At 43.3% G+C, this 26,350-nt stretch overlaps 2 protein-coding genes across 7 annotated transcripts in view; both read right to left on the reverse strand.

Annotated features, from left to right (window-relative positions):
• lrrc69 (leucine rich repeat containing 69) overlaps positions 1 to 19,361 on the reverse strand; it is a 104,132-nt gene extending 84,771 nt beyond the window's left edge. For all 4 annotated transcript variants that reach the window (XR_010974966.1, XM_068030824.1, XM_068030823.1 and 1 more), the window contains exons 1-2: positions 19,169 to 19,361; positions 10,944 to 11,070 (exon numbers count right to left, since the gene is read on the reverse strand). Coding sequence is in view for 3 of the 4 variants with exons in the window: in XM_068030824.1 (XP_067886925.1) it covers positions 10,944 to 11,070; positions 19,169 to 19,345 (304 nt within the window). In the remaining variant the exon portion in view is untranslated. The remainder of the gene's footprint in view (positions 1 to 10,943; positions 11,071 to 19,168) is intronic.
• A 2,794-nt stretch (positions 19,362 to 22,155) lies between these two features.
• Positions 22,156 to 26,350, reverse strand: part of otud6b (OTU deubiquitinase 6B) — a 35,161-nt gene continuing 30,966 nt past the window's right edge. The window contains exons 6-7 of one of the 3 annotated variants that reach the window (XM_068031623.1): positions 25,124 to 25,230; positions 22,156 to 22,738 (exon numbers count right to left, since the gene is read on the reverse strand). In XM_068031623.1, coding sequence (XP_067887724.1) covers positions 22,654 to 22,738; positions 25,124 to 25,230 — 192 coding nt within the window. In that variant the 3' untranslated portion in view covers positions 22,156 to 22,653. Of the gene's footprint in view, positions 22,739 to 25,123; positions 25,231 to 26,350 lie in introns of those variants that run through there. The other 2 variants (XM_068031625.1, XR_010975049.1) reach the window with 2 other exon arrangements.

Genomic DNA, 26,350 nt, shown 5'->3' on the forward strand with positions numbered 1-26,350 from the left:
AATATTGAGCTTCATAAATAGAGGTACTGAGTACAAAAGCAGGGAAGTTATGCTGAACCGTTATAAAGCTCTGATTAGACCACAACTAGATTATTTCATCCAGTTGTGGTCACCACACTTTAGAAAGGATATGAGTGAGGGTTCTTGAAAGGGTGCAGAGGCGATTTACCAGAATGGTTCCAGGGATGAAGGATTTTAGCTTCAAGATTAGGTTGCAGTTGCTGGGAATAGTTCTCCTTGGAGCAAAGGAGATTGAGGGGAGATTTGATAGAGGTGTACAAGATTATGACAGGTTTTGATAAAGTAGATAAAGATACGCTGCATTCATTAGCTGATGGTACAAGGACAAGGGGACATAGATTTAAGATTTTGGGCAAGAGATACAGGGGGTTGTGAGGAAGAGCTGTTTTTACACAGCAAATGGTAATGACCTCGTACTCGCTGCTTATGAGGGTGCTGGAAGCGGAGACGATGAATGAATTCAAAAGAAAATTGGATGGGCACTTGAGGAAAATAAACTTTCAGGGCTTGCTGGGGAAACAGAGGGGGAATGGGAGTGATTGGATGGCTCTACAGAGAGCTGGCATGGACTCGATGGGCCAAATGGCCTCCTGTTGTGCTGTAATGACCCTATGACACTATAATTCCGTAACTCTAAAAACAGGATATGTGCTCAATCTCCAAAATAACTTAGCAATAACAATAGTAGGAAGAGAAAGGGCTTAGTGGATAAACAAATCTACATACAAATATATGAATTCGGAACAGTAGACCACTCAGCCACTCGATCATGGCTGATCTGATTGTAACCTGGACTCCACATTCCCGCCTACCACCAAAAACCTTTCATCCCCTTGCTTATCAAGAATCTATCTACCTCTGCCTTAAAAATATTTAAAGACTCAGCTTCCACTGCCATTTGAGGAAGAGACTTCCAAAGACTCACGACCCCGAGAGAAAAGATTTCTCCTAATTTTTGTCTTAAATGGCCGACCTCTTATTTTTAAACAGTGACTCCGAGTTCTAGATTTTTCTCCCCATTGTCTTTGCCATGCATGCATTCACTCTGTCTCTCACACACAGTACAGAAGTAAACTGAGAAATTAATCACAAGATTGCATCATCTTTATTCAGAAGACCCATAGGAAAAAATGTGAAAGCTCCCAAACAGAGTTGTTACCAATTTTTCATAATTTTAAAAGCTAGGAGAATTTGAAAGAATAGGCCATCACCATACAGACCATATTATTAAAAAGAATTTCCCAAGATCTCCGTGCTTGAAGATTTTCTCACCTCCATGTCGCTGGAATGCAACATTTCCCCAGGATATTGCTGTATCAAACCTTTCTCTACCTGACCCCTCAATGTTACCATCAAGCCCACATCTCCTCCCTATTTGTCTCAGACTTCTATTTTAACTTCATTGCACAGCAAATCAAGTTTTCTTTCCATCATTACTTATTCCCTATTGCAGCAGTACTATCCTGGCATTCTTACTGAAAGCAATCTGTTCCCTTCACTTATACTTGGGATAACATTCGCAATCCTCATCAACATTAAGCAAGGTTGAGTGGAAACAGAAGACAAGCAGAGCCAAATAAAGATAAAAGCCAGGATGTGGGTGAAAGGAAGGGGAAGAGTGAGAGAAGTGATGGAGCTACACATTGGGTGACTAAGCAAGTAGCTTTGAGCCACAAATGGGGAGGGTGCAGTAGGAGTGTTTCAATCTGGTACAGCATGAGCAAAAAGGAATGGGTGTGGCCATCAATATCCTGGATGATGGAATACCAAAAACTGTCAGCTACTCCTTTAGGATAAAAGATTGATTTTTGTTTTGTACAAATTTGAAGAATATTGGGTTGTGATATTGTACCTTTCAATTTTCCATTCTTTTCTATACTTAATCTTTGAATTTTCTATCTGCATGTTTGTAGGACAATAGCAAATATCAGTTAGATTTACAATATCTTATACAGTAATTACATTAATCCATTGCTAAGTAGCGTCGTTGTGTATGAAAAGCTATTTATTTTGTATTGTTGTAAAACCCTACTTATGAATTTATACTGAAATGCTGGAAATACATAAACAGATCGTCAGTATCCAGAAAAAGCAAAAGCAGATGGATCGGCCGTGCATCTCTATATTATTCCAGACTTATAGCACTTGTAATTTTTTTTTCTACTTTCATATTTGTCATATTGCCTGACAGCAGCAGCCACGTGTGTCAATAGAATACAAAACTGAGCATCAGATGGAAAAGGATCACTCATAGCCCCCTGTGATAATCCAGCTAAACCACTGGACTCTATACAAGGATCTTTCTTCATTTCTGCGCGTAGAAATATTTCCATCAGATCACACATACAGGAGATTAGTGAGGAAAATGTCTGGAAGTCATCAGTTCACATTTGGTCTCTAAAATGAAGTAAACAAACATTGCAATATGATCCAACATTCACCTCATTTGAACACAAATTGAAGGGCATTTAGAGTTAATTACAAGTCAAAACAGAAAAATTAGCTTACATAATTGCAAGAGACCGTGTACTGATGATGGGAAAATTACTCAGAGGCTGGAAACCTTGGCCAGAATTTTACGCCGCCCCAGCAGGTCGGATGGTGGCGTGGGGGCAGCATAGAATTGAGCGGCAGGCTCCGTAAAATTGAGCGGCAGGCTCCGGGAGGCCTACCCGCCCCAATTCCGCCTCCAAACAAGTTTATGGAGGTCAGGCAGGGGCGGGGTAAACGGCCTGCCCGCCCGAGGCCAATCAAGACCCCTGAGTGGCCAGATAACAGCCACTTAAGGGCCCTCACCTGCCTCCACGGGTATTTTACCTGTGGCAAGCGGGTGTGCCAGGGACGTGAAAGGCTGCCCAGCGATAGCTGCCGGCCTTTCCGCGCCCCGGAGGGGGGGGTTGCATGGCAATCGGTGCCCGATTGAGGGCCACCCCCACCTCCCAACCCACCCCCGGGATCCAAGACACCCCCCTCTCCCCAAATGACCACCCTAGTCTCACCAGGGCACGACCGATCCCGCTGGTGAGGCAATCCAAACTTACCCACTCTCTCGGGTCCATGGCGTCGGCTGGGCTGCAGTCCCAGCAGTGGCCACTGCTCCCTTTGGCACTGCTGAGACTAAGAGCTGCCGGCCCGCTGATTGGTCGGCAGCTCACTGAGGCAGGACCTCCTCCCTCAAGTGGGTGTAAGTCCCACCTCGGGCCAATTAAAGCCTCAGGATCCGTAAAATACAGGACGGATCCCTAGGCTGGGCAGAATTGGGTTCATCATCGACATTTACGTCGGAGTCCGGCTCCCGTCCGCCCACTGTAAAATTCCGGCCCTTGTTACCCAATTTATTGATGGTATTACCTGTCTTCTCCCATTTTTCACTGGAGAATGGGAGTATAACTCCTAGTAAGGACACCCAAACCAGACAAGTTGAAAGGTAGGAGCCAGACTAAAGACAGTCCACCAGTCCTCCAGACAGTGGGATGCAAGTCAGGCTAACAAATGTCTGCATAAAAATACCTTTAGTTACAGAAACCACATAGAGATAAGACATGCAAACAAAAAAAATCAAACTCAGAAAACCACAAACTGCTGGATGTTACACAAGATGATACTCCGATTGGAGTGAAATATCTTGCTCCGAACAGACAGCAGTGGAAAAAAGGTTTGTCTCCTGTGCCTAATACTAACAATAAATCTCCCTCTCCTGTGCCCTGGTACAACTTAACTCAGCTGCAAAAACACCTGAATAAGATAAGCGACAATTTAAAATATTTTAATATGTTCAATGCTATCAGCACTGGGGTGCAGTAAAGGGCTGCTATTTAACATTACTTCATTGCATGCATTTTCTGTCCTTTTAACATATGTAGGTCAAGTGGAAAAGTTCTCAGCCCTTTGTGCACCATACTCATTTCCACCAGTAGGATAAAGGAATATGAAGCACATGCCTGAAAAGGGCAGGAGTTTCATTAAAATATTTAAATATTAGGCTGGAAAAACCCTGTACACAATTGCCTGCCCAAACATAATAGCGGCCTTGGTTACTAAGAACTGGGAATAAACGGAAACTAATTTAATGGTCACAGTCAAAATGTCCCAAGTACTTTCAGGTCATTTCATCACCATCTTTTCTTGTTTTGTTTATCTGTTACCACTTATTTTACAAAATTTTTGTAGCAATTACTCTATGGATTTTTTCCCCAACAGTACCATTACTGTCACCAATAGTTTGCCCAAAAGAAATTCTTCATCTCAGTTTTCTAGAGGATGAAGTGGAATTAAATCATCAGTCCCTGTTACACCTGCATCGACAGGTTTAGTTTAGTTTAGTTATACAGCACTGAAACAGGCCCTTCGGCCCACCGAGTCTGTGCCGACTATCAACCACCCATTTATACTAATTCCATATTCCTACCACATCCCCACCTGTCCCTATATTTCCCTACCACCTACCTATACTGTAGGAAGCTCCAATTCCCAAGGTAGGATGTAACAACAGACACGTGACACAAATGCAATTGCTGAATGCCTGACTAACTGTACAACTGGATGGTCCTTTAGAAGCTGTCCAATCATAGTGTGTCATACTTTCTGCAGCATTGCATGGAAGAAGGCATAGCCTCACTGCATACATCCACCCACATCTCACCAAACATATCTGCAGGCTTTGGTGTATACACCTACATTGTAATCCCATACGAACATATGAATTAGGAGCAGGAGTAGGCCACTCAGCCCCTCAAGCCTGCTCCGCCATTCAATAAGATCATCGCTGATTTAATTGTAACCTCAACCCCACATTCCCACCTACCCCAATAACCTTTCACCCCCTTGCTTATCAAGAATTTATCTACCTCTGCTTTAAAAATATTCAAAGATTCTGCTTCCACCGCCTTTTGATGAAAAGAGTTCCAAAGACTCACAACCCTCTGAGAAAAAAAATTTCTCCTCATCTCTATCTTAAATGGGTGACCCCTTATTTTTAAGCAGTGACCCCTTGTTCTGGATTCTCCCACAAGACCCTCAAAATCTTATATGTTTCAATCAAGTTGCCTCTTCTAAACTCCAGCGGCTACAAGCCTAGCCTGTCCAACTTCTCCTCATAAGACAACCCACCCATTCCAGTAAACCTTCTCTGAACTTCTTCCAATTCATTGGGAAATGTTTTCAGAAAGCCAGTCAGCAGGGATATAGATCTGCAAGGATCCTGAAACTAAAATGCAACATTAGGCTGGCATGGCCAGTGTCAGTAACAGTCAGCATGATCTCAATCATGCCTCCAGATAGACGACAGATACTGGATACTAACCAGATGCCGACCTGGAAAAACAAAAGGGCCAGCCTCCTTGTAATAAGCTTGCATCATACCATTGCCAACTCAGTAACCATCAACCATTTAAAATTAGGGCCTTTAATTAATAAAGCCAAATTTCAATTTATTATGCAATGTTTTGCAGATTGTAATTCACGATTATGTCTTTCTACCACAAAAACTGCAAATTAGTGACCTTGGCTGTAACTACTTCCTGTGGTAAGCCCTCTTGCGTGCCCTACTGAAAGGCTTGAAACATGACTGCCATATGTTGATCACATTTGCCATTAAAAAAAAACTTGCCTTTAGCATAGGAGAATGTTCCAAAGTGTTTGACAAAGACATAATCAAAAATTTATGGCAAGCCAAGAATCCATTTGGAAGAATGACCAAAGTTTTGTCAAAGAGAGAGGTGAAGAGGTGGAGAGGCTTAAGGAGGGAACTGCAGAACGTTGAGCGGAAGGTACAGCCAATGTTGGGGTGAAGGGAGGGGAAATGCACAAGAGCACAGAGTACGAGAAATGGAGAGATTAGGGGATGAGTTCTAAGGCTGGAGGAGGTTATAGAGATACAGAGATGTGAGGCCATTTAAACATGAGAATAAGAATTTTATATTTGAGGTTTTTAGTTTTTTTTAGTTTTAGAGATACAGCACTGAAACAGGCCCTTCGGCCCACCGAGTCTGTGCTGACCATCAACCACCCATTTATACTAATCCTACACTAATTCCATATTCCTACCACATCCCCACCTGTCCCTATATTGCCCTACCACCTACCTATACTAGGGGCAATTGCAAATGGCCAATTTACCTATCAACCTGCAAGTCTTTGGCATGTGGGAGGAAACCGGAGCACCCGGAGGAAACCCACGCAGACACAGGGAGAACTTGCAAACTCCACACAGGCAGTACCCAGAATTGAACCCGGGTCACTGGAGCTGTGAGGCTGCGGTGCTAACCACTGCGCCGCCCATATTTGGGCACCGAGAGCCAATCCAGGCCAGGGAGGGCAAGGGTAATGGGTGAGAAGGAATTGGTGTGAAAAGGATACAAGCAGCAGTATTTTGAACGAGTTGGCGTTTATAAGTGTAGAGGATGGGCAACTAGCGAGCAGACCATTAGAATAGTTGGGTCTTCAGGCGAGAAAGGAACGGATGAGGGTTTCAGGAGTAAATGGGTTGAGGTGGGGCAATGTTGGGTGATATTACTGTGGCTGTGATGGAGGGGATATGGATTGACTAGGATGCCAAGATTGCAAACAGTCTGGTTCAGCCTGCAACTGGTCAGGAAGGGGGATAGGATTGTTGGCTCAGGTACAAATTTTGTGGTAGTGGAAATGATGATTTCAGTATTCCCAATGGTCATCTTGAGGAAACTACCCTTCACTCAACCTAGATGAAAGACATGCAGTTTGAAAGACAGGAGTAGTGGAGACATTGAGAGAGATGATGTAGTGCTTGGCATAATTAATATGTGTGAAAACTGACCCCCACATCTGTGGATGATATCGCTAAGCAACAGCATGTAGATGAGGAAGCAGAGGACATCAAGGACAGCACTTTGGGGAACACCAGAGGTAATGGTGTAGGGGCAGAAGCCATTGCTGGAGATGCTTTGGTTATAATTGGATAGGTAAAGAAGGAACCAAGCGAGGGGAGTCCCACTGAGCTAAACAATGGAGAGGCCTTGGAGGAGGATGATGTGGGAAATCATTTTAAAAACTGCAGAGAAGTCCAAGAACATGAGAAGGTGCAATGCATCACCATCAGTCACATGGGATGTCATTAGGAACTTTGGTAAGTGCCATGATAAAAGCAGAAACCTGACTGGAGAGGTTGAAGTAGAAGTTGCTGGAGACTTAGGAACAGATTTGGGGGGCAAAAATGCGTTCAAGGACACTGGAGAGGAAACCAGCTGTTTGCAACAAAATTGAAGTTGAGGGTGGATTTTTTTTTTGAGATGACAGTTGTTTTAAAAGAGACGGGCAGAGTATTTGAAAAGAAAGAACCATTTACAAGGTTAGCTCATAGTTGTGCCAAGAAGGTAAGTGGGGTGAGGTTAAAGGAGCAGAAGATGGGTCTCATGGATGAGATGAGATGAGCTAGAGAGGGAACAGAGAAGAAGAGCAAGAAGACAGAAAGAGTTCAAGGCGAAGGCAAGGAGAAGCAAACCATACTGATAGATTCAACACTATTGTTATATTAGAATTGTTGGTACTAAATTTATTCCGGTAGGTGGATACATTTGACACAGTAATCCTAATATAGAGCAGTTGGATTTGACCAGCTTACTTCACTGAGAGCAAAACCACCAAGGTTCCATGGAAATTGATGGCAAAACAGCACTGGCTTCAATGCAACAGCTGGACTTGATCCAGCAATCAATGCACATCATGATGTCAAAATGTTATGATCATTGAGAAACCACCTATCTAAATACCTCTACATGTCAGACCACACCTTTCCCCAGATGATCCATCTCAGCCTCCTCCTGAAGTCCCCAGCATCACAGATGCCAGTCTTCAGCCAATTTGCTTCACTCCACGTGATATCAAGAAAGGACTGAAGGCACTAGATACTGCAAAGACTATGGGCCCTGACAACATTCCGGCAATAGTACTGAAGACCTGTGCTCCAGAACTTGCCGCGCCCCGAGCCAAGCTGTTCCAGTACAGCTACAACACTGGCACCTACCCAGCAATGTGGAAAATTGTCCAGCTATGTCCTGTACACAAAAAGCAGGACAAGTCCAACCAAGCCAATTACCATCCCATCAGTCTAATCTCGATCATCAGTAAAGTGATGGAAGGTGTCATCGACAGTGCTATCAAGCAGTACTTGCTTAGCAATAACCTGCGCAGTGACACTCTGAGGTCAATCATCTCAGCTCCAGGACATCACTGCAGGAGTTCCTCAGGGTAGTGTCCTGGGCCCAACCATCTTCAGCTGCTTCATCAATAACCTTCCTTCAATCATAAAGTCAGAAGTGGGGATGTTCGCTGATGATTTCACAATGTTCAGCACCATTCACGACTCCTCAAATACTGAAGCAGTCCGTGTAGAGATGCAGCAAGACCTAGACAATATCCAGGCTTGGGCTGATAAGTGGCAAGTAACATTCTCACCACACGAGTGCCAGGCAATGACAATCTCCAACAAGAGAGAATTTAACCATCTCCCCTTGACATTTAATGGCACTAAGATCGCTGAATCCTCCACTATCAACATCCTCGGGGTTACCATTGACCAGAAAATGAACTGGACCAGCCACATAAATACCATGACTACAAGAGAAGGTCAGAGGCTAGGAATCCTGCAGTGAGTAACTCACCTCCTGACTCTCCAAAGCCTGTCCACCATCTACAAGGCACAAGTTAGGAGCGTGATGGAATCACACTCGACTTGCATGGATGGGCGCAGCTCCAACAACACTCAAGAAGCTTGACACCATCCAGGACAAAGAAACCTGCTTGATTGGCAACCCATTTACAAACATTCACTCCTCCACCACCGATGCAAAGTGCCGCTTGGTGTACCATCTACAAGATGCACTGCAGCAACGCACCAAGGCTTCTTAGACAGCACCTTCCAAACCTGCGACCTCTACCACCTAGAAGGACATGGGCAGCAAATGCATGGGAACACCACCACCTGCAAGTTCCCTCCAAGCCACACATGATCTTGATTTGGAACTATATCACAGTTCCTTCATTGTCACTGGGACAAAATCCTGGAACTCCCTTCCTAAGAGCACTGTGGGTGTACTTACCCCACATGGACTGCAGCGGTTCAAGAAGGCAGCTCACCACCACCTTCTCAAGGGCAATTAGGGATGGGCAATAAATGCTGGCCTAGCCAGCAATGCCCACCTCCCACGAACGAATAAAAAAAATACACCTGCATCAATAAGGAGTTCCAAAAATGTGCAAACAGGCAAAATGGGACTCAAGTACACCTATTTATTCATAGATTTAGAGCGCTCCTACACATGGCGGCACAGTGGCGCAGTGGTTAGCACTGCAGCCTCACAGCTCCAGGGACCCGGGTTCGATTCTGGGTACTGCCTGTGTGGAGTTTGCAAGTTCTCCCTGTGTCTGCGTGGGTTTTATCCGGGTGCTCCGGTTTCCTCCCACAAGCCAAAAGACTTGCAGGTTGATAGGTAAATTGGCCATTATAAACTGTCACTAGTATAGGTAGGTGGTAGGGAAATATAGGGACAGGTGGGGATGTTTGGTAGGAATATGGGATTAGTGTAGGATTAGTATAAATGGGTGGTTGATGGTCGGCACAGACTCGGTGGGCCGAAGGGCCTGTTTCAGTGCTGTATCTCTAATCTAATCTAATCTACACACATCATTACACGATTTTAGAGTAAATTAAAACACCGCTGAGTACAGGCAGCATTAACTTGTAAGCATAAGACAGATACTGATTAATGTGCCTCACTCACAATAAATAACACAAATTTCAAATGTGTGTACTGTATTAGAGTGCCCTCTAAAGGTTGAATCTGAAAGTTATTATGCAGGCTCTAAAGATAGCAAAAATGATTTGTAACATTTATTGCACTTCATTTCAGTTCCCTCCATTTTATTTTAGTTTCACTTTGATATGAAACTTCCCTTTAGTCTAGTTTATTTTTCAAGCAGTCTTTAATTTATGGTCAGCACTTGATAGATGGGATTTATGCGAAGGTGTCCCTACCACCAAATGGAAATTCTCCAATTGACTGAAACTTCTCTCTTGGCTTCCTACAATCAAACTAATCTTGAAACATCATGGAACGCAATGTTCAGGAGGTCTAGATTGGACCAGGCCACATATGTGGCCTCCTTTGTTATCTCTTGCCCCACCCCCACCTCACTTGCTTATAACCTGTGACTTTTCTAATATTTGTCAGTTCTGATGAAGGGTCACTGACCCGAAACGTTAACTCTGCTTCTCTTTCCACAGATGCTGCCAGACCTGCTGAGTGGTTCCAGCATTTCTTGTTTTTATTTCAGATTTCCAGCATCCGCAGTATTTTGCTTTTATTACACTATGAAGAACTGCTTTTATTTGAAGTCAAACATGCTAATTACAAAATTCTACATTTACAATTTGGGTGAGGAACCAGAAGGTTTATTGCTGAACTACAGCAATATAAAAGTCTGTAACCTTGAGGAAAAAAATGAAGAAATGCAGGGGGCAATGATTGTAGCTATTTGTGATTCTCTACAACACATTTTGTTAATTTGTAGCTTCTCTTGTTGTAATGTGATTGAATAGAGGTAGTGTAGCAAAGGTAAAAAGATAATTAAACTGATAATGTTGGCCTCGAAGGTCGTAAGATTTATTTCAGCATAATTCCACAACATAAACTAGATACTATAGTTATGTTTTTAATATATAAATATCTTGTATATACTATAAACATTCAGACACACAATAATATATTCGAGCACAATGTTTAATAAACACCGTATATTCAATTTTTGTCTATTTGTCATCTCTTCCCACACAACTAATCTATACTGAAAAGCTCAGAAATCTAAAATTCATGTATTAAACTAACTTCCATAATTTCACAATTGATTTGAAAAATGCAAGCAAGAATTATAGCATTAGTTATATTTACCAAACACACTTGGAGACAACTTTTCCAGCTTGTTACCAAACAAGTGCAGCTTCCTTAATTGTCTTAGATACTTCAGAACTTCTGGAAGTGCTTCGAAGGAATTATTTCCCAAGTTGAGCTCTGTCAACTACAAATTGGTTATAGAGGTTTCCATATACTTTGAAAGAGAAATAGTCAGCCAAGTTTATATAATAGTTGCTGCCACTGCATTAGGAATGTCCAAACTCTTTTGTTTGCATTCATGGGCTGCTTCGGTCCAAACCATGCAGCTTCAATATCTGCATATAAAGTGTAGATTTTTTTAAAAAGAAAAGAATTGTAAATATTGTAATTGTAAACAGTGGAATGGGCAGTCAAGTGGCAGTTGAAATCCAATGCAGAGAAATGTAAAGTGATTCGTTTTGTTAAGAAGAACAGGGAGAGACAAAATAACATAAAGGGTACAACTCTAAAAGGGGGTGCAAGAGCAGAGGGATCTGGGTGTATATGTGCATAAGTCATTGAAGATGGCAGGACAGATTGAGAGAGTGGTTAATAAAGCATACAGTATCCTGGGGTTTATTAATAGGGGCATAGAGTACAAGAGCAAGGAGATTATGTTGAACTTGTATGAGACACTAGTTCAGCCTCAGCTGGAGTATTGTGTCCAGTTCTGGGCGCCGCACTTTAGCAAAGATGTGAAAGTATTGGAAGGGTGCAGAAAGGATTCATGAAAATGGTTCCAGGGATGAGGAACTTCAGTTATGAAGACAGATTGCAACAGTTGGGACTGTTTTCCTTCGAGAAGAGAAGGCTGAGAGGTGAATTGATAGAGGTATACAAGATCATGAGGGGTCTGCACAGAGTAGATAGGGAAAAATTGTTCCCACTTGTGAAAGGATCAAGAACAAGAGGGCACAGATTTAAAGTAATTTGCAAAAGAAGCAAAAGCGACAAGGGAAAAAACCTTTTCACGTAGCGAGTGGTTAAGGTCTGGCATGCACTGCTGAGAGTGTGGCGCAGGTTGAATCGAGGCATTCAAAAGGGAATTAGATCGGTATCTAAAAAGGAAGAATGCGCAGGGATACGGGGAGAAGGCGAGGGAATGGCACTAGGTGAATTGCTCATTCGGAGAGCCAGTGCAGACATGATGGGCCGAATGGCCTACTTCTGTGCTGTAATAATTCTGTGATTCTGTTATAAATCTGAAACAAATAATGCTGAGAAAATACAGCAACTCAGGCAGTTATCGTTTAAATCTGCCTTTTTAAATTATTTTGCAGGTATCTTTAATTGGTACCAACAGATCTTTGCATTCTGATTTAGTATTTACGCATTAACTAAAAGGGTTGAGGTACTGCAACAAGAATTTAGGGAGCTAGGTAGCAGATTAAAAAGCAGGACCTCTAAGGTTGTAATCTCTGGATTACTCCCGGTGCCACGTGCTAGTGAGTTTAGAAATAGGAGGATAGAGTAGATGAATGCGTGGCTGAGGGGATGGTGCAGGAGGGAGGACTTTAGTTTCCTGGATCACTGGGTCTGTTTCAGGCAAAGGTGGGACAAGTTGGACGGGTTGCACCTGAACCGGAATGGGACAAGCATCCTTGCTGGGAGATTTGCTAGTTCTGTTGGAAGGGGTTTAAACTAATTTGGTAGGGGGATGGGATACAGAGTGGAGGTACAGTCGGGGGTAATATAGAACAGAAAGTGAATCTGCCTGGAAGGCAGAGCAAATATAGACCTGGTAAGGCACAAGGGAAAAATGCAAGGTTGGATTGCATGATTGCATCATGCCAAAGACTTGCAGGTTGATAGGTAAATTGGCCATTAGCAATTGCCCCGAGTATAGGTAGGTGGTAGGGAAATATAGGGACAGGTGGGTATGTGGTAGGAATATGGAATTAGTGTAGGATTAGTATAAATGGGTGGTTGATGGTCGGCACAGACTCGGTGGGCCGAAGGGCCTGTTTCAGTGCTGTATCTCTAAACTAAACTATTTCAATGCAAGGAGTCTAACTAATAAGGCAGATGAATTGAGGGTGTTGATTAGCACATGGGATTATCATATTATTGCTATCAGAGACATGGTTGAGGGAGGGACAGGACTGGCAGCTCAATATTCGAGGGTATAGAATCTTCAGGCGCGACAGAGGAGGGGATAAAAGAGGAGGTGGCATTGCACTGTTGATCAAGGAGTTAATTATTGCAGTACAGAGGGATGACGTCTGAGAAGGTTCCTCAAATGAGGCCATTTGGATAGAACTTAAAAACAAAAAGGGAGCAATCACTTGGCTGGGAGTGTACTACAGGCCTCCAAGCAGTCAGGAAGAGATAGAGGAACAGACATGTAGGAAAATCTCTGAGAGTAACTGGAATAGTCTTAGTGCAAAAGGCTTAAAGGGGGCGAAATTCCTAAAATGCATACAGGAGAGCTTTTTGAGCCAGTATGTAGAAAGTCCTTTTTTTTAATTCATGTGGGCGTCACTGGCCAGGCCAGCATTTATTGCCCATCCCTAATTGCCCTTGAGAAGGTGGTGGTGAGCTGCCTTCTTGAACCGCTGCAGTCCATGTGGGGTAGGTATATCCACAGTGCTGTTAGGAAGGGAGTACCAGGATTTTGACCCAGCGACAGTGAAGGAACGGCAATATAGTTCCAAGTCAGGATGGTGTGTGACTTGAAGGGGAAGTTGCAGGTGGTGGTGTTCCCATGTATTTGCTGCCCTTGTCCTTCTAGTTGGTAGAGGTCGCGGGTTTGGAAGGTGCAGTCTAAGGAGCCTTGGTGCATTGCTGCAGTGCATCTTGTACAAGAGAAGGGGCAGTACTGGACCTAATCCTAGGGAATGAAGCCGGACAAGTGATAGAAGTGTCAGTGGGGGTGCATTTCGGGGATAGTGACCATAATTCTGTAAGATTTAAGGTAGTTATGGAAAACGACAAATGTGGACCAGAAATAAAGGTCTGAATTGGGGAAAGGTCGGTTTCAATATGATAAAACAGAATCTGGCCAAAGTGGACTTGGAGCAGCCACTTGTAGGAAAGTCTACAGCACATCAGTGGGAGTCATTCAAAGAGGAAATTGTGAAAGTTCAGAGCAAACAAGGCGAAGGGTAGGACCAGCAAGTCCAGGGAACCCTGGATGTCAAGGAATATAGAGGATTGCATCAGCATAAAAAAGGAGGCTTACGGCAGATCCCAAGCGCTGAAAACAGCGGAGACCCTAAAGGAGTATAGAAAGTGTAGGGGGGGTACTTAAAAAAGTAATTAGGAGAGCGAAGAGGGGACGTGAAAAAATATTAAGGATAAGAGGATAACCAGGGAAAGAGTAGGGCCCATTAGGGACCAACATGGCAATCTTTGTGTGGAGCCGGAGGACACAGGTGAGGTTTTAAATGATTATTTTTCATCGGTGTTCACTATGGAGAAGGACGATGTAGATGTAGAGATCAGGGAGGGGGAATTGTGATATACTTGAACATATTAACATTGAAAGAGAGGAAGTATTAGCTGTTTTAGTGGGCTTAAAAGTGGATAAATCCCCAGGCCCAGATGAGATGTATCCCAGGCTGTTATGTGAGGCAAGGGAGGAGATAGCAGGGGCTCTGACACAAATTTTCAAATCCTCTCTGGCCACAGGAGAAGTACCAGAGGACTGGAAGACAGCGAATGTGGTACCATTATTCAAGAAGGGTAGCAAGGATAAACCAGGTAATTACAGGCCAATGAGTCGAACATCAGTGGTTGGGAAAATATTGGAAACAATTCTGAGGGACAGGATTAATCTCCACTTGGAGAGGCAGGGATTAATCAGGGATAGTCAACATGGCTTTGTCAAGGGAAGATCGTGTCTAACTAACTTGATTGAATTTTTCGAGGAGGTAACTAGATGTGTCGATGAGGGTAAAGCAGTAGATGTAGTATACATGGATTTCAGTAAGGCTTTTGATAAGGTCCCGCATGGGAGATTGGTTAAGACGGTAAGAGCCCATGGGATCCAGGGCAATTTGGTAAATTGAATCCAAAATTGACTTAGTGGCAGGAGGCAGAGGGTAATGGTTGAGGGCTGTTTTTGCGATTGGAAGCGTGTGGCCAGTGGTGTACCACAGGGATCAGTGCTGGGACCCTTGCTGTTTGTAGTGTACATTAATGATTTAGACGTGAATATAGGAGATATGATCAGTAAGTTCGCAGATGACACGAAAATTGGTGGTGTTGTAAATCGTGAGGAGGAAATCCTTAGATTACAGGGAGATCTTGATGGGCTGGTAAGATGGGCGGAGCAGTGGCACATGGAATTTAATCCTGAAAAGTGTGAGGTAATGCATTTTGGGAGGACTAACAAGGCAAGGGAATATACAATGGATGACAGGACCCTAGGAAGTACAGAAAGTCAGAAGGACCTTGGTGTACTTGTCCATAGATCACTGAAGGCAGCAGCACAGGTAGATGAGGTGGTTAGGAAGGCATATGGGATACTTGCCTTTATTAGCCGAGGCACAGAATACAAGAGCAGGGAGGTTATGATGGGGCTGTATGAAACGCTAGATAGGCCACAGCTGGAGTACTGTGTACAGTGCTGGTCACCACACTATAGGAAGGATGTGATTGCACTGGAGGGGGTGCAAAGGAGATTCACCAGGATGGTGCCTGGGCTGGAGCATTTCAGCTCTGAAGAGAGACTGAAAAGGCTAGGGTTATTTACCTTGGAGCACAGAAGGCTGAGGGGGGACATGATTGAGGTATACAAGATTATGAGGAGCATTGATAGGTTAGATAGGAAGAAACCTTTTCCCTTAGTGGAGGGGTCAAGAACCAGGGGGCATAGATTTAGGGTCAGGGGCAGGAGGATTAGGGGGGATTTGAGGAAGCATTTTATCACCCAGAGGGTGGTTGGAATCTGGAACGCACTGCCTGAAGAGGTGGTGGAGGCAGGAACCCTCACAACATTTAAGAAGTATTTAGTTGAGCACTTGAAACGCCATAGCATACAAGGCTACGGGCCAAATGCAGGAATATGGTATTAGAATAGTTGGATGCTGTATGGCCAGCAGAGACACGAGCCGAAGGGTCTATTTCTGTGCTGTATAACTATGACTTTATGACTCTAACAAGGGACATCAATAACAAGTGTCACAGAACCGTATTTATTTTCTCCTCGGATTAAAACAGTGTGCCTTTAAGACTCTGTTAAAAACAGTTTACCTTTAAGACGGGGAGAGAAGCTTTTGGATTTATGAGGCAGTGTGCCAGCTGCATTTTGTTACCTAGGTGACAGCAGGAGAGAGGGCACATTGTTTGTTTCCACTTAACTGTATAAAAACCAGCTGAAACCAGTTTTGAGAGACTCTCCAGCGATGTGTACTACTGAAGAGAAGTGCTGTCTATTTTTCTCAGCAAAAGTTCTACAAGGAGCTACAGGCCATGTTACTTGCCTAAGGAGGAAGAAAAACCCCTTTTTTGCAAGAGACCATATGTCTTACTGAAGTAAAGTTTCGACTGAGAAACTGTTGGTTTTGAAATTCAAGTTGACCTATTGCTGTGCTCATTGTTGAAGGAGCCTTTTGATGCTTGCTACAGCGAAGTGTTTTGAATGCCTATCAAGAACAGACTATTTCATCAAATCCATGTAGACACTTCGAGTAGCATTTGATTATTTTCACATTGCAATACCTCATCCATCAGGAACGTAACCCACAAAGACTCACTTATTTATTTATTCTTAAGAAACAGCTCATTTTTAAAATCACCACTTTTAAAACCGATTTTTGAGTTGATGTGTGTGTTTGGGGGAATTAGGTTAAAATAAGTTATAAGGTCTTTAGATATACGTTTATCACAATAGTGTTTAAGAATTTTTTTTGAATAAATAGTTAATTGTTGTTGTCTAAAGATACCTGGTTTGGTCAGTTTTATTCCAGGGGTTACTAGAGTGTTTAATTTGACTGTGTTCTGATTGGGTGGGAAAACCTTAATCATATGCTGCGACCTGTGGAGTGATGGGGCTGAATTGACAGTGCATTGCTCCTGCCTCGGTCGTAACACAAGTCATTTTAAAACTTCTAGGCCCATGAATTGGAAAGAAACAAAGCAGGGAATAAGAAATAAGTGGTAATAGGATTGAGCTCCCTGAACTTCTTAGAGAAGATTGCTGGCCCCACATTGGTACACCATCTTAAATTTGGACACTCCTACATAAGATAACAACAGCAATAAAATCACTTTTTTAAAACTGCTGTCATCATTGTGAGCTGTATTGCACAACCAAGATATATTAGAAGTGACCAGATGTGGATCTTAAGATTTGTAACGGAGCGGCAAGAGGGTTTAGGAATGTATTCTAGAACGTAGGGCCTAGACGGTTGGAGGCATGGCCACCAATGGTGGTGCAAAGGGAGGTTGGGCTGCATGACAGATCAAAGTCAGAGGAACGGACAGTTCTGCAGGGGTGGCTGCAGGAGGTTACAGAATAAGTAAGGGGTGAGGCTCTGAAGGGATTTAAACAGAGAATTTATAATTTGAGGCTATGAGAGACCTGGAGCCAATGTGAGAAAGCGAAGACGGGGGTAATGGCTGAGTGGGACTTGGTACAAATATACAGGCAGCACAATGTTGGATGAGCAGAAGTTTACAGGGGATACAGGACGGGAAGCTGGTCAGGACAGCATTAGTACATGTGAGTCCAGAAATAACAAAGACATGGGTGAAGATTTCAAGGCAGCTGTAATAAGGTTGGGCAGAGATGGCAATGTTTTGGAGATGGAAGTAAGTGGTCTTTTTGACAGAGAAGATTGGCAAGTGGAAGTTCAGCTTCGGATTCAATAGGATGGAAAAACTACAGTCTCGTTTCGTCTGAGACAGTGGCCAGGGTAGAAGATGGAATCAATGGCAAAGATGAAGAGTTTGTGGCAAGGGCCAGATAACAGCTTCTTTGGTCTTCCTAAAGTCTAGCTGCAGGAAATTACATCTCAAATAAGACGAATAGTTTAAGAGGAGGAGGATATGATGGACGGGAGGTGGGTGTTATGGGGGGGTTCAGTGGGTAAACGGAGTTACAGGGAGTTGGGGCAGCATGGGTAACGTTGACTGGGGTTAACTGGATGGGTGGTGGTCAGGGGTAATGGTGGATGGGAGATGAGTTTTACTATGAGGTGGGGGTTATGGTGGGTGGGGATAATTGTGAATGGGGGCACAAATTGAACTGAGTAAGGACAGGGCAATGGCGAGTGGAAGGGCGGAGGTAAAGGTGGGGGGGGGTGAGGGGAGTTGTGGAGGATTGAGAGGCAGGTCATTAGGGAAATTAGGAGCAGGGTTTTAGGGGGGTCTGGGGCAGGGGGACTTCTGGGGAGTCGGGGATAAGGGTTAAGGGAGTCTAGGGCAGGAAGTTCGGATGACTGTGGAGTGTGGGAGGGGAGGTGTCAGGGTAAAGCAGTAGGTTAAAAAAAAGGACTTGCATTTATATAGCTCCTTTCATGAACACAGAAAACCCCAAAGCACTTTACAGTCAATTAAGTACTTATGAAGTATAGTCAATGCTGTAATGTAAGAAATGCAGCAGGCAATTTGTGCCCAGCAATCTCCCACAAACAAGATAATAACCAGATAACCTTTTTTTTGTGATGTTGATTGAGTCATAAATATTGGCCTGGAGACTGGGGGTAACTCCTCTGCTCTTCTTTGAAATAGTGCCATGGGATCTTTTACATCCACCAAAGAGAGTATACGGGGCCTCTGTTTAAGATCTCATCCAAAAGATGGTACCTCCAACAGTTCAGCACTCCCGGGGTTCTACACTGGGGTGTCAGCTTTGAATTTTGCGCTCATGTCCTGGAGTTGGATTTGAACCTAAAACGTTCTGAAGCGAGAATGCTACCAACTGCACCACGGTTTACACACACGAGAATGAGGGAGGGCGGGAGGGAGGGGGGGGGGGGTTCAGTGACTGTGTGGTGAATACAGGGCAGGAATTGGGGCAAATACGGAGCTGGGATTGGGGTGAATACAGAGCTGGGATTGGGGCAATTGTGGGGTGGGATTGGGGCCAGCACCCGGCTGGGATTGTGAGGCGGATGCGGGGCTGGGATTGTGGGAATTGCAGGCCTGGGACTGTGAATTGCGAGGCTAGGATTGTGGGAATTGCGGGGCTGTGATTGGGGCGAATGCAGGCTGGGACTGTGGGAATTGCAGGACTGGGAAATGGGGTGAGGAGGAGGGGGCGGTGGTCCTGCTCTTGCTGCTTCCCCGCCCCTTACATTGTCAAGCGCCTGCAGCTCCGCGGGGAGATCGCTGATCTGGTTGTTTTTCAGCTGGAGCCGGCTCAGGTCTATCAGCCTCCCCACCGCCTTCGGGACCCGCCTCAGTTTCTTGCCGTTCAGGTCCAGGTGCCTCGCGTTTCCACGGAGCGCTCGCAGCACCAGCGAGTCCGCCATCTCCAAACACCGCGACCCGTCTCCAGGGAGACGAAGCGGGCGGAGGCGGCCGGGCGGGGAGGGCACGCCCTCTAGGGGCCGACTGACTGACCGGCAACAAGAGCAGAGCCAGGCGCTGCTGGTCAGTCAATCTTACACACCGCCACCTGCTTCCCTATTTATCTCAGCCAGTTCTCATTCCAACCCTCCGCACTTTGTTGACAGGTCCAATTCAAATGGATGGGAGTTAATGCTGGAATTTTGGTACAAAAGGGACTGCTCACTTCAGTTATTTTTTTCAAGTGGCAGTTAACTCAAACAACTCATCGGAGAATTTTCGAAACGACGGACCACAGACAAGCAGCGGTGCTATGTGGGCACTCGGAACTTTTTAGATTTAGAGATACATCACTGAAACAGGCCCTTCGGCCCACCGAGTCTGTACCAACCATCAACCACCCATTTATACTAATCCTACACTAATTCCATATTCCGACCACATCCCCACATATTTCCCTTCTGGTATGGTCCTTCATGGTTCACACTTGAAGACAATAACAGCAATTAATTGCCCAGGGTGAAGATAGTCTCAAAATCAGGTTCAGGCTCATGGAAACTGTGGACTTAATAGAAAGCAGAATGGGACTACACGGGCCATTTTTGGGTTGTCAGATTGTAACTAGGATAAGTGGTTGGTCCTCAACTATTTATAATCCATATCAATGGCTTAGATGAGGGGACTGAACATAATGGTAACCCCCTGGCTGTTGCTAGTGAGGGATTTAGCAATGGTAATGCCATGGAATGTCAAGGGGAGCTGGTTAGATTCGCTCCACTTGGAGATCATCATCATTGCCTGGCACTTTGTGGTATGAACGTTAATCCACGTATCAGCCCAAGCCTGAATGTTGCCCAGGTCTTGCTACGTACAGACATGGACTGCTTCAGTATCTGAGGAGTTGCAAATTACTACTAAACATCATATAATCATCAGCAAACATCCCCACTTCTGCCATTACGATGGAGGGAAGGTCATTGATGAAGCAGCTGAAGATGGTTGGGCCTAGGACACGACCATGAGGCACTCCTGCAGCAATGTCCTAGGGCTGAGGTAATTGGCCTCCAACAAGCACAACCGTCTTCCTTTGTGCTAGGTATGACTCCAAAGACCCCATCTTTCCCAGTCCTCAAAAGCCTTTCAAAATCAGCCTCTTTGACCATATCTTTTGTCACCTTCCCCTTTCCCTCTTCAGCTCATGTCTCAACTTCCTGTGAAACACCCTGGAACATTCTGTTAGGTAAAAGACAAGACCCTAGCTCAGGGATCCGACCCGCATTTTACAGGTCCCCGGGCTTGAACTGTGCTGAGGCGGGACTTCCACCCGCTTGAGAGAGGAGGTCCCAACTCAGTGAGCTGCTGGCCAATCAGCGGGCTGGCAGCTCTTCATCCCAGCAGCACTACTGGAAACAGTGGCTATTGCTGGAACTGCAGCCCAGCCAACGCTATAGAGCCAGGATTTCAGGTAATTTGGGCTTGCCTCGAAGGGGTGGGTGATCGGTTGTGCCAGCGAGGCAAGGGTAGTCGTTGGAGGGGGTCTTGGGTCCCAGGGTTGGGTTGTGAGGCAGGGGTGGCCCTCAAATCAGGCACCCTGTGCCGGACTGCCATGGCACCCCCCCGCCACCTTTCACATCCCCAGCACACCCGCTTGCCACGGGTAAAATGGAGGCTGGCGAGGGCCCTTAAGTAGCTGTTAAGTGGCCACTTAAGGGCCTTGATTGGCTTCAGGTGGGCAGTCCGTTTCCCCGCCTGACCGCCATAAATTTGGCTGGAGGCGGGAAGGCCTCCCGGAGCCTCCTGATGAATTTTACACCATCCCCACGCCACCATCCGACCCGCTGGGGTGGCATAAAATGCTGCCCTAGATATATGCAAATTGTTGTTTCTCACCTTATCCAGTAGTGTAACTGCCAAGTTTTGATCACTGTGGAACAACCATTACTCCTGTTCTAAAAATAGGTTATATTTTGATGCATCTCACTGTTGCATAAATAGATACACAAGTTTAACAGCATTTGCAGCCTGTTTCGCTCTTAACCATCATAAAACCCATTTACTAACATTTCCTTACATGCCCATGGTGCTTGCTCAACTGAAACCAGCTGATTTTCCTTTACATTTCCACTGTCCATCAGTTTTGTTGAGTTACCCAAGATGATCAATGATAAGTTCCTGGCAGGTGCAAATTCAGAACTCCAAACATCTGACATATTTAGGCATCATGTTTTCAAACTGTGTCAGGCATCTCTTCCCACCCGACTCGAACACAGTACACAGAAGGGCTTTTAATTTTGCACTGGAATATATTTTTCCCCCAGAGATGCACAATCATTCTTTAAAAGCTACTAATAACAATCAAGAGATTTGAAGATTTTTTGAAAAAAAAAGATTTACCACAGGTCTTGCTCCTGATTTCTATGCACTGGCTCTTGCTGGAAAGAACATGTGGATCTGCATAGGACAAGAACAGGCTTGACAATGCTGTTCTTCAACATTCACTGTCTAGATTACCATTCAACAGCTGTCCATTTAGCTGAGGCAGTCGAGGGCAGCCAACATCCATTTAGCTGTATCCCATCAATGTGTAGATAAGAGCAAAAACTGGAAAGGCAACTTTTTCTGATGGCAAGTTGTTTCTGATTCCTTTTCAAAACCCAAATAGGACTGCTGGATAGTAGATTTTTTTAAAACACCACTCAAATTATTTCATCTAATCCACATAATCTCTGAAAACAACATCTTATGTATCTTAAAAGAAAAGTACTCAATCAATAGATCTTTGCAATCTGTATTTCACCACAATTTGTCATAAAATTAAATGGCACGATAAATAATAAGCATTACATGTTTGTGCAATAACACTGAATAATAATTAGAAGCCAGCTGCTGCAAATTTTAGACAACTTCCGTTTACTCAAAATGTCATGGAAAACTAGAACAGTGATCGAGACAACCTAATGGGCTCATCTCCATTCCTTTTCACATCTGAAATTTTTTATGTCTCACTATGCACAGCATATACAGAACAGCAGGATCAATGAAATTGTTTAACCCCAATTAATACATGCAGTCTTCATTCAGCCTTTAGTGCTGGTCTTCACACAATTAAATGGTCTGTCCAAGAAAGAAAAACTGGGATATGCTTCATCTTTCTCAAATTCTCCACATGAACTGTGCATGAAGTATAATTTTCAGCTCAACAAAAAAATTACAACATTGAGAAATTCAAATACTTTGATGCAAGAAGTAAAATGTAAATGCTGATCAGTAATTAGTGTATTTCTTCTGTAGCTAAGTCAGTTAATTGTTCTACAGAGTTATAATGTTCTCCTAAACCAAATGCATGTCTCATGTACCTGTAAACAAGAAAAAAGTATTCAATATAATATTGATTGTGTGATATGAAGCAGTTTTTACTAAGAATAAGTAACAATAGCACATGTTCCAATTTTATAATAGCCCCACTCCTGGCTGAACTCCTGACTGATTTGTTTTGGCATTAACAACCTGATTGTTATAAAATAGCATATCTTTCCACTAACTGTGACAATGGTACAAGAGTTTCACTATTTGTCATTAGAACAGCGCCACTAGCAATTTCACAAATGTTTTCGGTATTAAAACTAATCTTTAATATTTGATCTGTGCTTACTGTCACGTTGGGTCCCCACCTGCCAAGAATAAGGCATATTAATTTCACCATATGGAACTTACATTTCAAATTGTTGCGGGGAAGAAGAGAAGGCCTGTTAAAAGGGCTGCCAGACTTGGATGAAAAACATTTGCATACTAACAGACAGTGCTTGGAAGGACAAAGGGGCTATTCCCCGCTCCAATTTAACCCAGAATGGACTTTGAGCACCAGGTATTGTGTGTAAGAAGAGACATTCCAGGGTCGGCTAAGACAAGAGAATCCACAAACAGATGTAGTCAGACCAGCTAGTCACATGACTAATCTGCTTGGCAACCTGGGCTTTTCTGAATTGTACAAAGAGTTTGAACTGAGAAAGACTGTTTGCTCCTGGAGTGAGAAGACCTCTCCCGTCTGCTCCCATCTCTTTCTCACAAGCCTCTGGACCCACTGAGGACACAAGAACCCCAAGAGAGAAAAGTTTCCTACACTGAACAAGGGTTAAGAAGAATACTGGACCTCAACGAAAAGACCTACTTACAATCAAGGACTTTACAATCAGCTCAAAGAACAGTAACCAAAACCATCTTCAGATATAGCCCCAAACTTTTCCACTTCATTTCTTCTGCTCTTTTCTGTCTCTATCTGCATGTGTGTATCGCGTATGCATGCTAGTGTGGGCGGGTCGCGTATCCGTAGGCGTTGACCGAATTAGAATTAAAGTTTAATAAAGTTCAACCTTTTTTCTTTAAACCTAAGAAAATCTGTTTGGCTAGTTTCTTTGCCTTATAATTGGAAGTTAGTGAACAAGGAATCACTAAGGGGGAACAAGGATTCACTAAGGGGGAGCTAAAAAAACAGTGTGTTAAAAATTAAACTCCGTTACGGTAAGACCAGGTGAAGACTGAGAGGGAACCCTAGACCCCTTTCTCACCTGGTCAGAACATTACCCTGAAATAATATGTAATTTCCCTTCATATTAAAAAGTGTTGTACTGTCTAAAATGACAGTATTTAGACAGCTGTTGCATCTGCAGTTACATAAATGTACTTGGTTGCTGATATTTGAATTCTGACCCATCGAATTCGAGGCATTTATGTCGACATCTCTGATACAATTATTACTTCCTACTTACCCCAATGAGAAGCGCTCACTGTCAGCTTTGGAAGTGTCCACTAGTCATAACATATTGGCTGCTGCCAGCTCTTGTGTTAAGCTATCAACAATATACAATATAAAAAGTCAATCTACATCCATAGCAAGAGTTGTGCGCTCAAGGCTGGGGGTGAGTGGCAATTTCTTTTTTTTTTGTAAAAGATAACATTTATAAAGGGGCAGAGGATATGTAGTTGGCAGTGTGCAGCAGCAAGAGGCCAGCAGAAAGTCAGATCTATAACATTAAGGAAGAAAGGGTTTTAAAACAAAACTGCAAGGCCAGATGACTGAGACCAGTGATGCTGGGAGTAGAAATGTAGTTTGTGGACACCCCATGATGTGCCAAAAGAATTAACTGAAAAATAAATTTTCTAACAATAAATTGGCCCTGATTTGGTTCCATCTTTTATTTTTGATGTTTTTTCCTAAATTTTAATGATTCCTATATAAAAGGTGTCATGTAACATTAAATTACTGGGTCATCTACAGGCTAATGAGCATTGCAGGTAAATCTAAAATGAAAATTGTCAGAGATTAATAAAGGGATTTCAATTTGAAATGGCATATTCTGACCCACCTACCTTTTTTTATACATAGTACATACAGGCGAGTCTTTTTGCAGGTAAGTAACATGAATGCCACTTAGTTCCTCATCTCAGCTGCACTGTGCAGAGCAGAGCAGAGGAAGGAAATCAAGTACTCTTAGTACCCTGATAAAGTGGAAGGAATGTCTTCCAGGCCTGCAGTTACAGCAGCTAATCCATAGCAGTATTAGTGCACTGATGAGAACAGGCCACCTACCTTCTCGTTGCTGGTGCGTGATGAGGAAAGATATCTTTTTGAATAGGTATATCTGATCCTAGTAACCTTTTTCCAATTTAATGAAAAAAAATTATAATATCGGAGAAGTATTACTGTAACTGGTAGTAAAATCCCCAACAGGGTTTCCACTTACACTAGAATTATTGGTTTCCTTTCATACTCTTCACCTATTGTGATTGGAGTAGAGTCTGCTTGTATAACCTCCACTGGTATTTTCAAAATGTGTGATAAAGCCCTCAACTGCAAGGAATTAAACACATATTAAACACAATTAGATATTTCTATACCCAGAAACATAAGATACAAGTAGAGATAGTATGTGCTGTTATTAGACAGTCCTTTCATCTTTGTGAAATTAATTTTATTGTCTAAACCGATATAATATAGAGCTCACTGGTTTAAAACAGTTAGAGTTAGATAAATGTTTTTTAAACCAACTATTAACATCTGCTTGAAAAAAACATCTTAACAGAACCATTAAAAGGTTTGAAAAGTCGAGCAAAAGTACATAGCAGAAAGATTTTGAATTTCCACTGAGTGATGACAGGCTTTACAGCCGACATTTATGGCATCAATATAAAAGTAAAAATACAACCAAGGCTGAAATGACAGGCAAAAGGAATCAAATGAATACTATGACTGGACCAGAGGCTCTAGAATTTATGCACTAATTTCAATACTTGGAAAGCAAAACTGATCCTGATAATCAATATAAAGAATGAAATCAGAGCAAGAACAGCCCTGACAACTTCAGCTTTGGAGAAGCTCTCTGGAGTTCAGAGATATTTATGTGCCTTTAACTTCCCCCCCATACTCCTCACCCCCACATTTGCATGATATATTACAAACTACAGAAAAATGACACGGATATACAAATACAATCTTGCTGAAGTCCGTAAAGACTTATGCTGTGCAGGCCATCTATGTAATAAGACATTATTGGAGCATCATAATTAGAATCCAACTGTGAAAATTACAGGAGGAATGACATGTCACTCAAAGGCCAGCAGACCTCTAACAGGGCAGAATTAAACCAAGGATGGGGTCTCCTGAGACAACAATAGATGGATGTTAGCAGATTGACTCAGATGACAAGAACCAAGAGAAGTACAGAAGGCTCCCTGCTCTATTAACTAACATATGTCTTCAATGAAATTAGTTTATAACAGTCAAAAAGCAAACAGAGACCAAAAAACTAATATCATTAAAACAAACAACAAAATAAAAGTAATTTCACTCAATTTAGTTAGGTTTGTTAAAGAATGAATGTGTTGGTCATCGACCCCTTTAATTATGCAGTATTAGCTACAGCTTCTACTACAACAGTACATGGGATATTGATTGAAATGCTAACTTGATT

This window comes from Heterodontus francisci, chromosome 5 (assembly GCF_036365525.1).
Source record: "Heterodontus francisci isolate sHetFra1 chromosome 5, sHetFra1.hap1, whole genome shotgun sequence".
NCBI lineage: Eukaryota > Metazoa > Chordata > Chondrichthyes > Heterodontiformes > Heterodontidae > Heterodontus > Heterodontus francisci.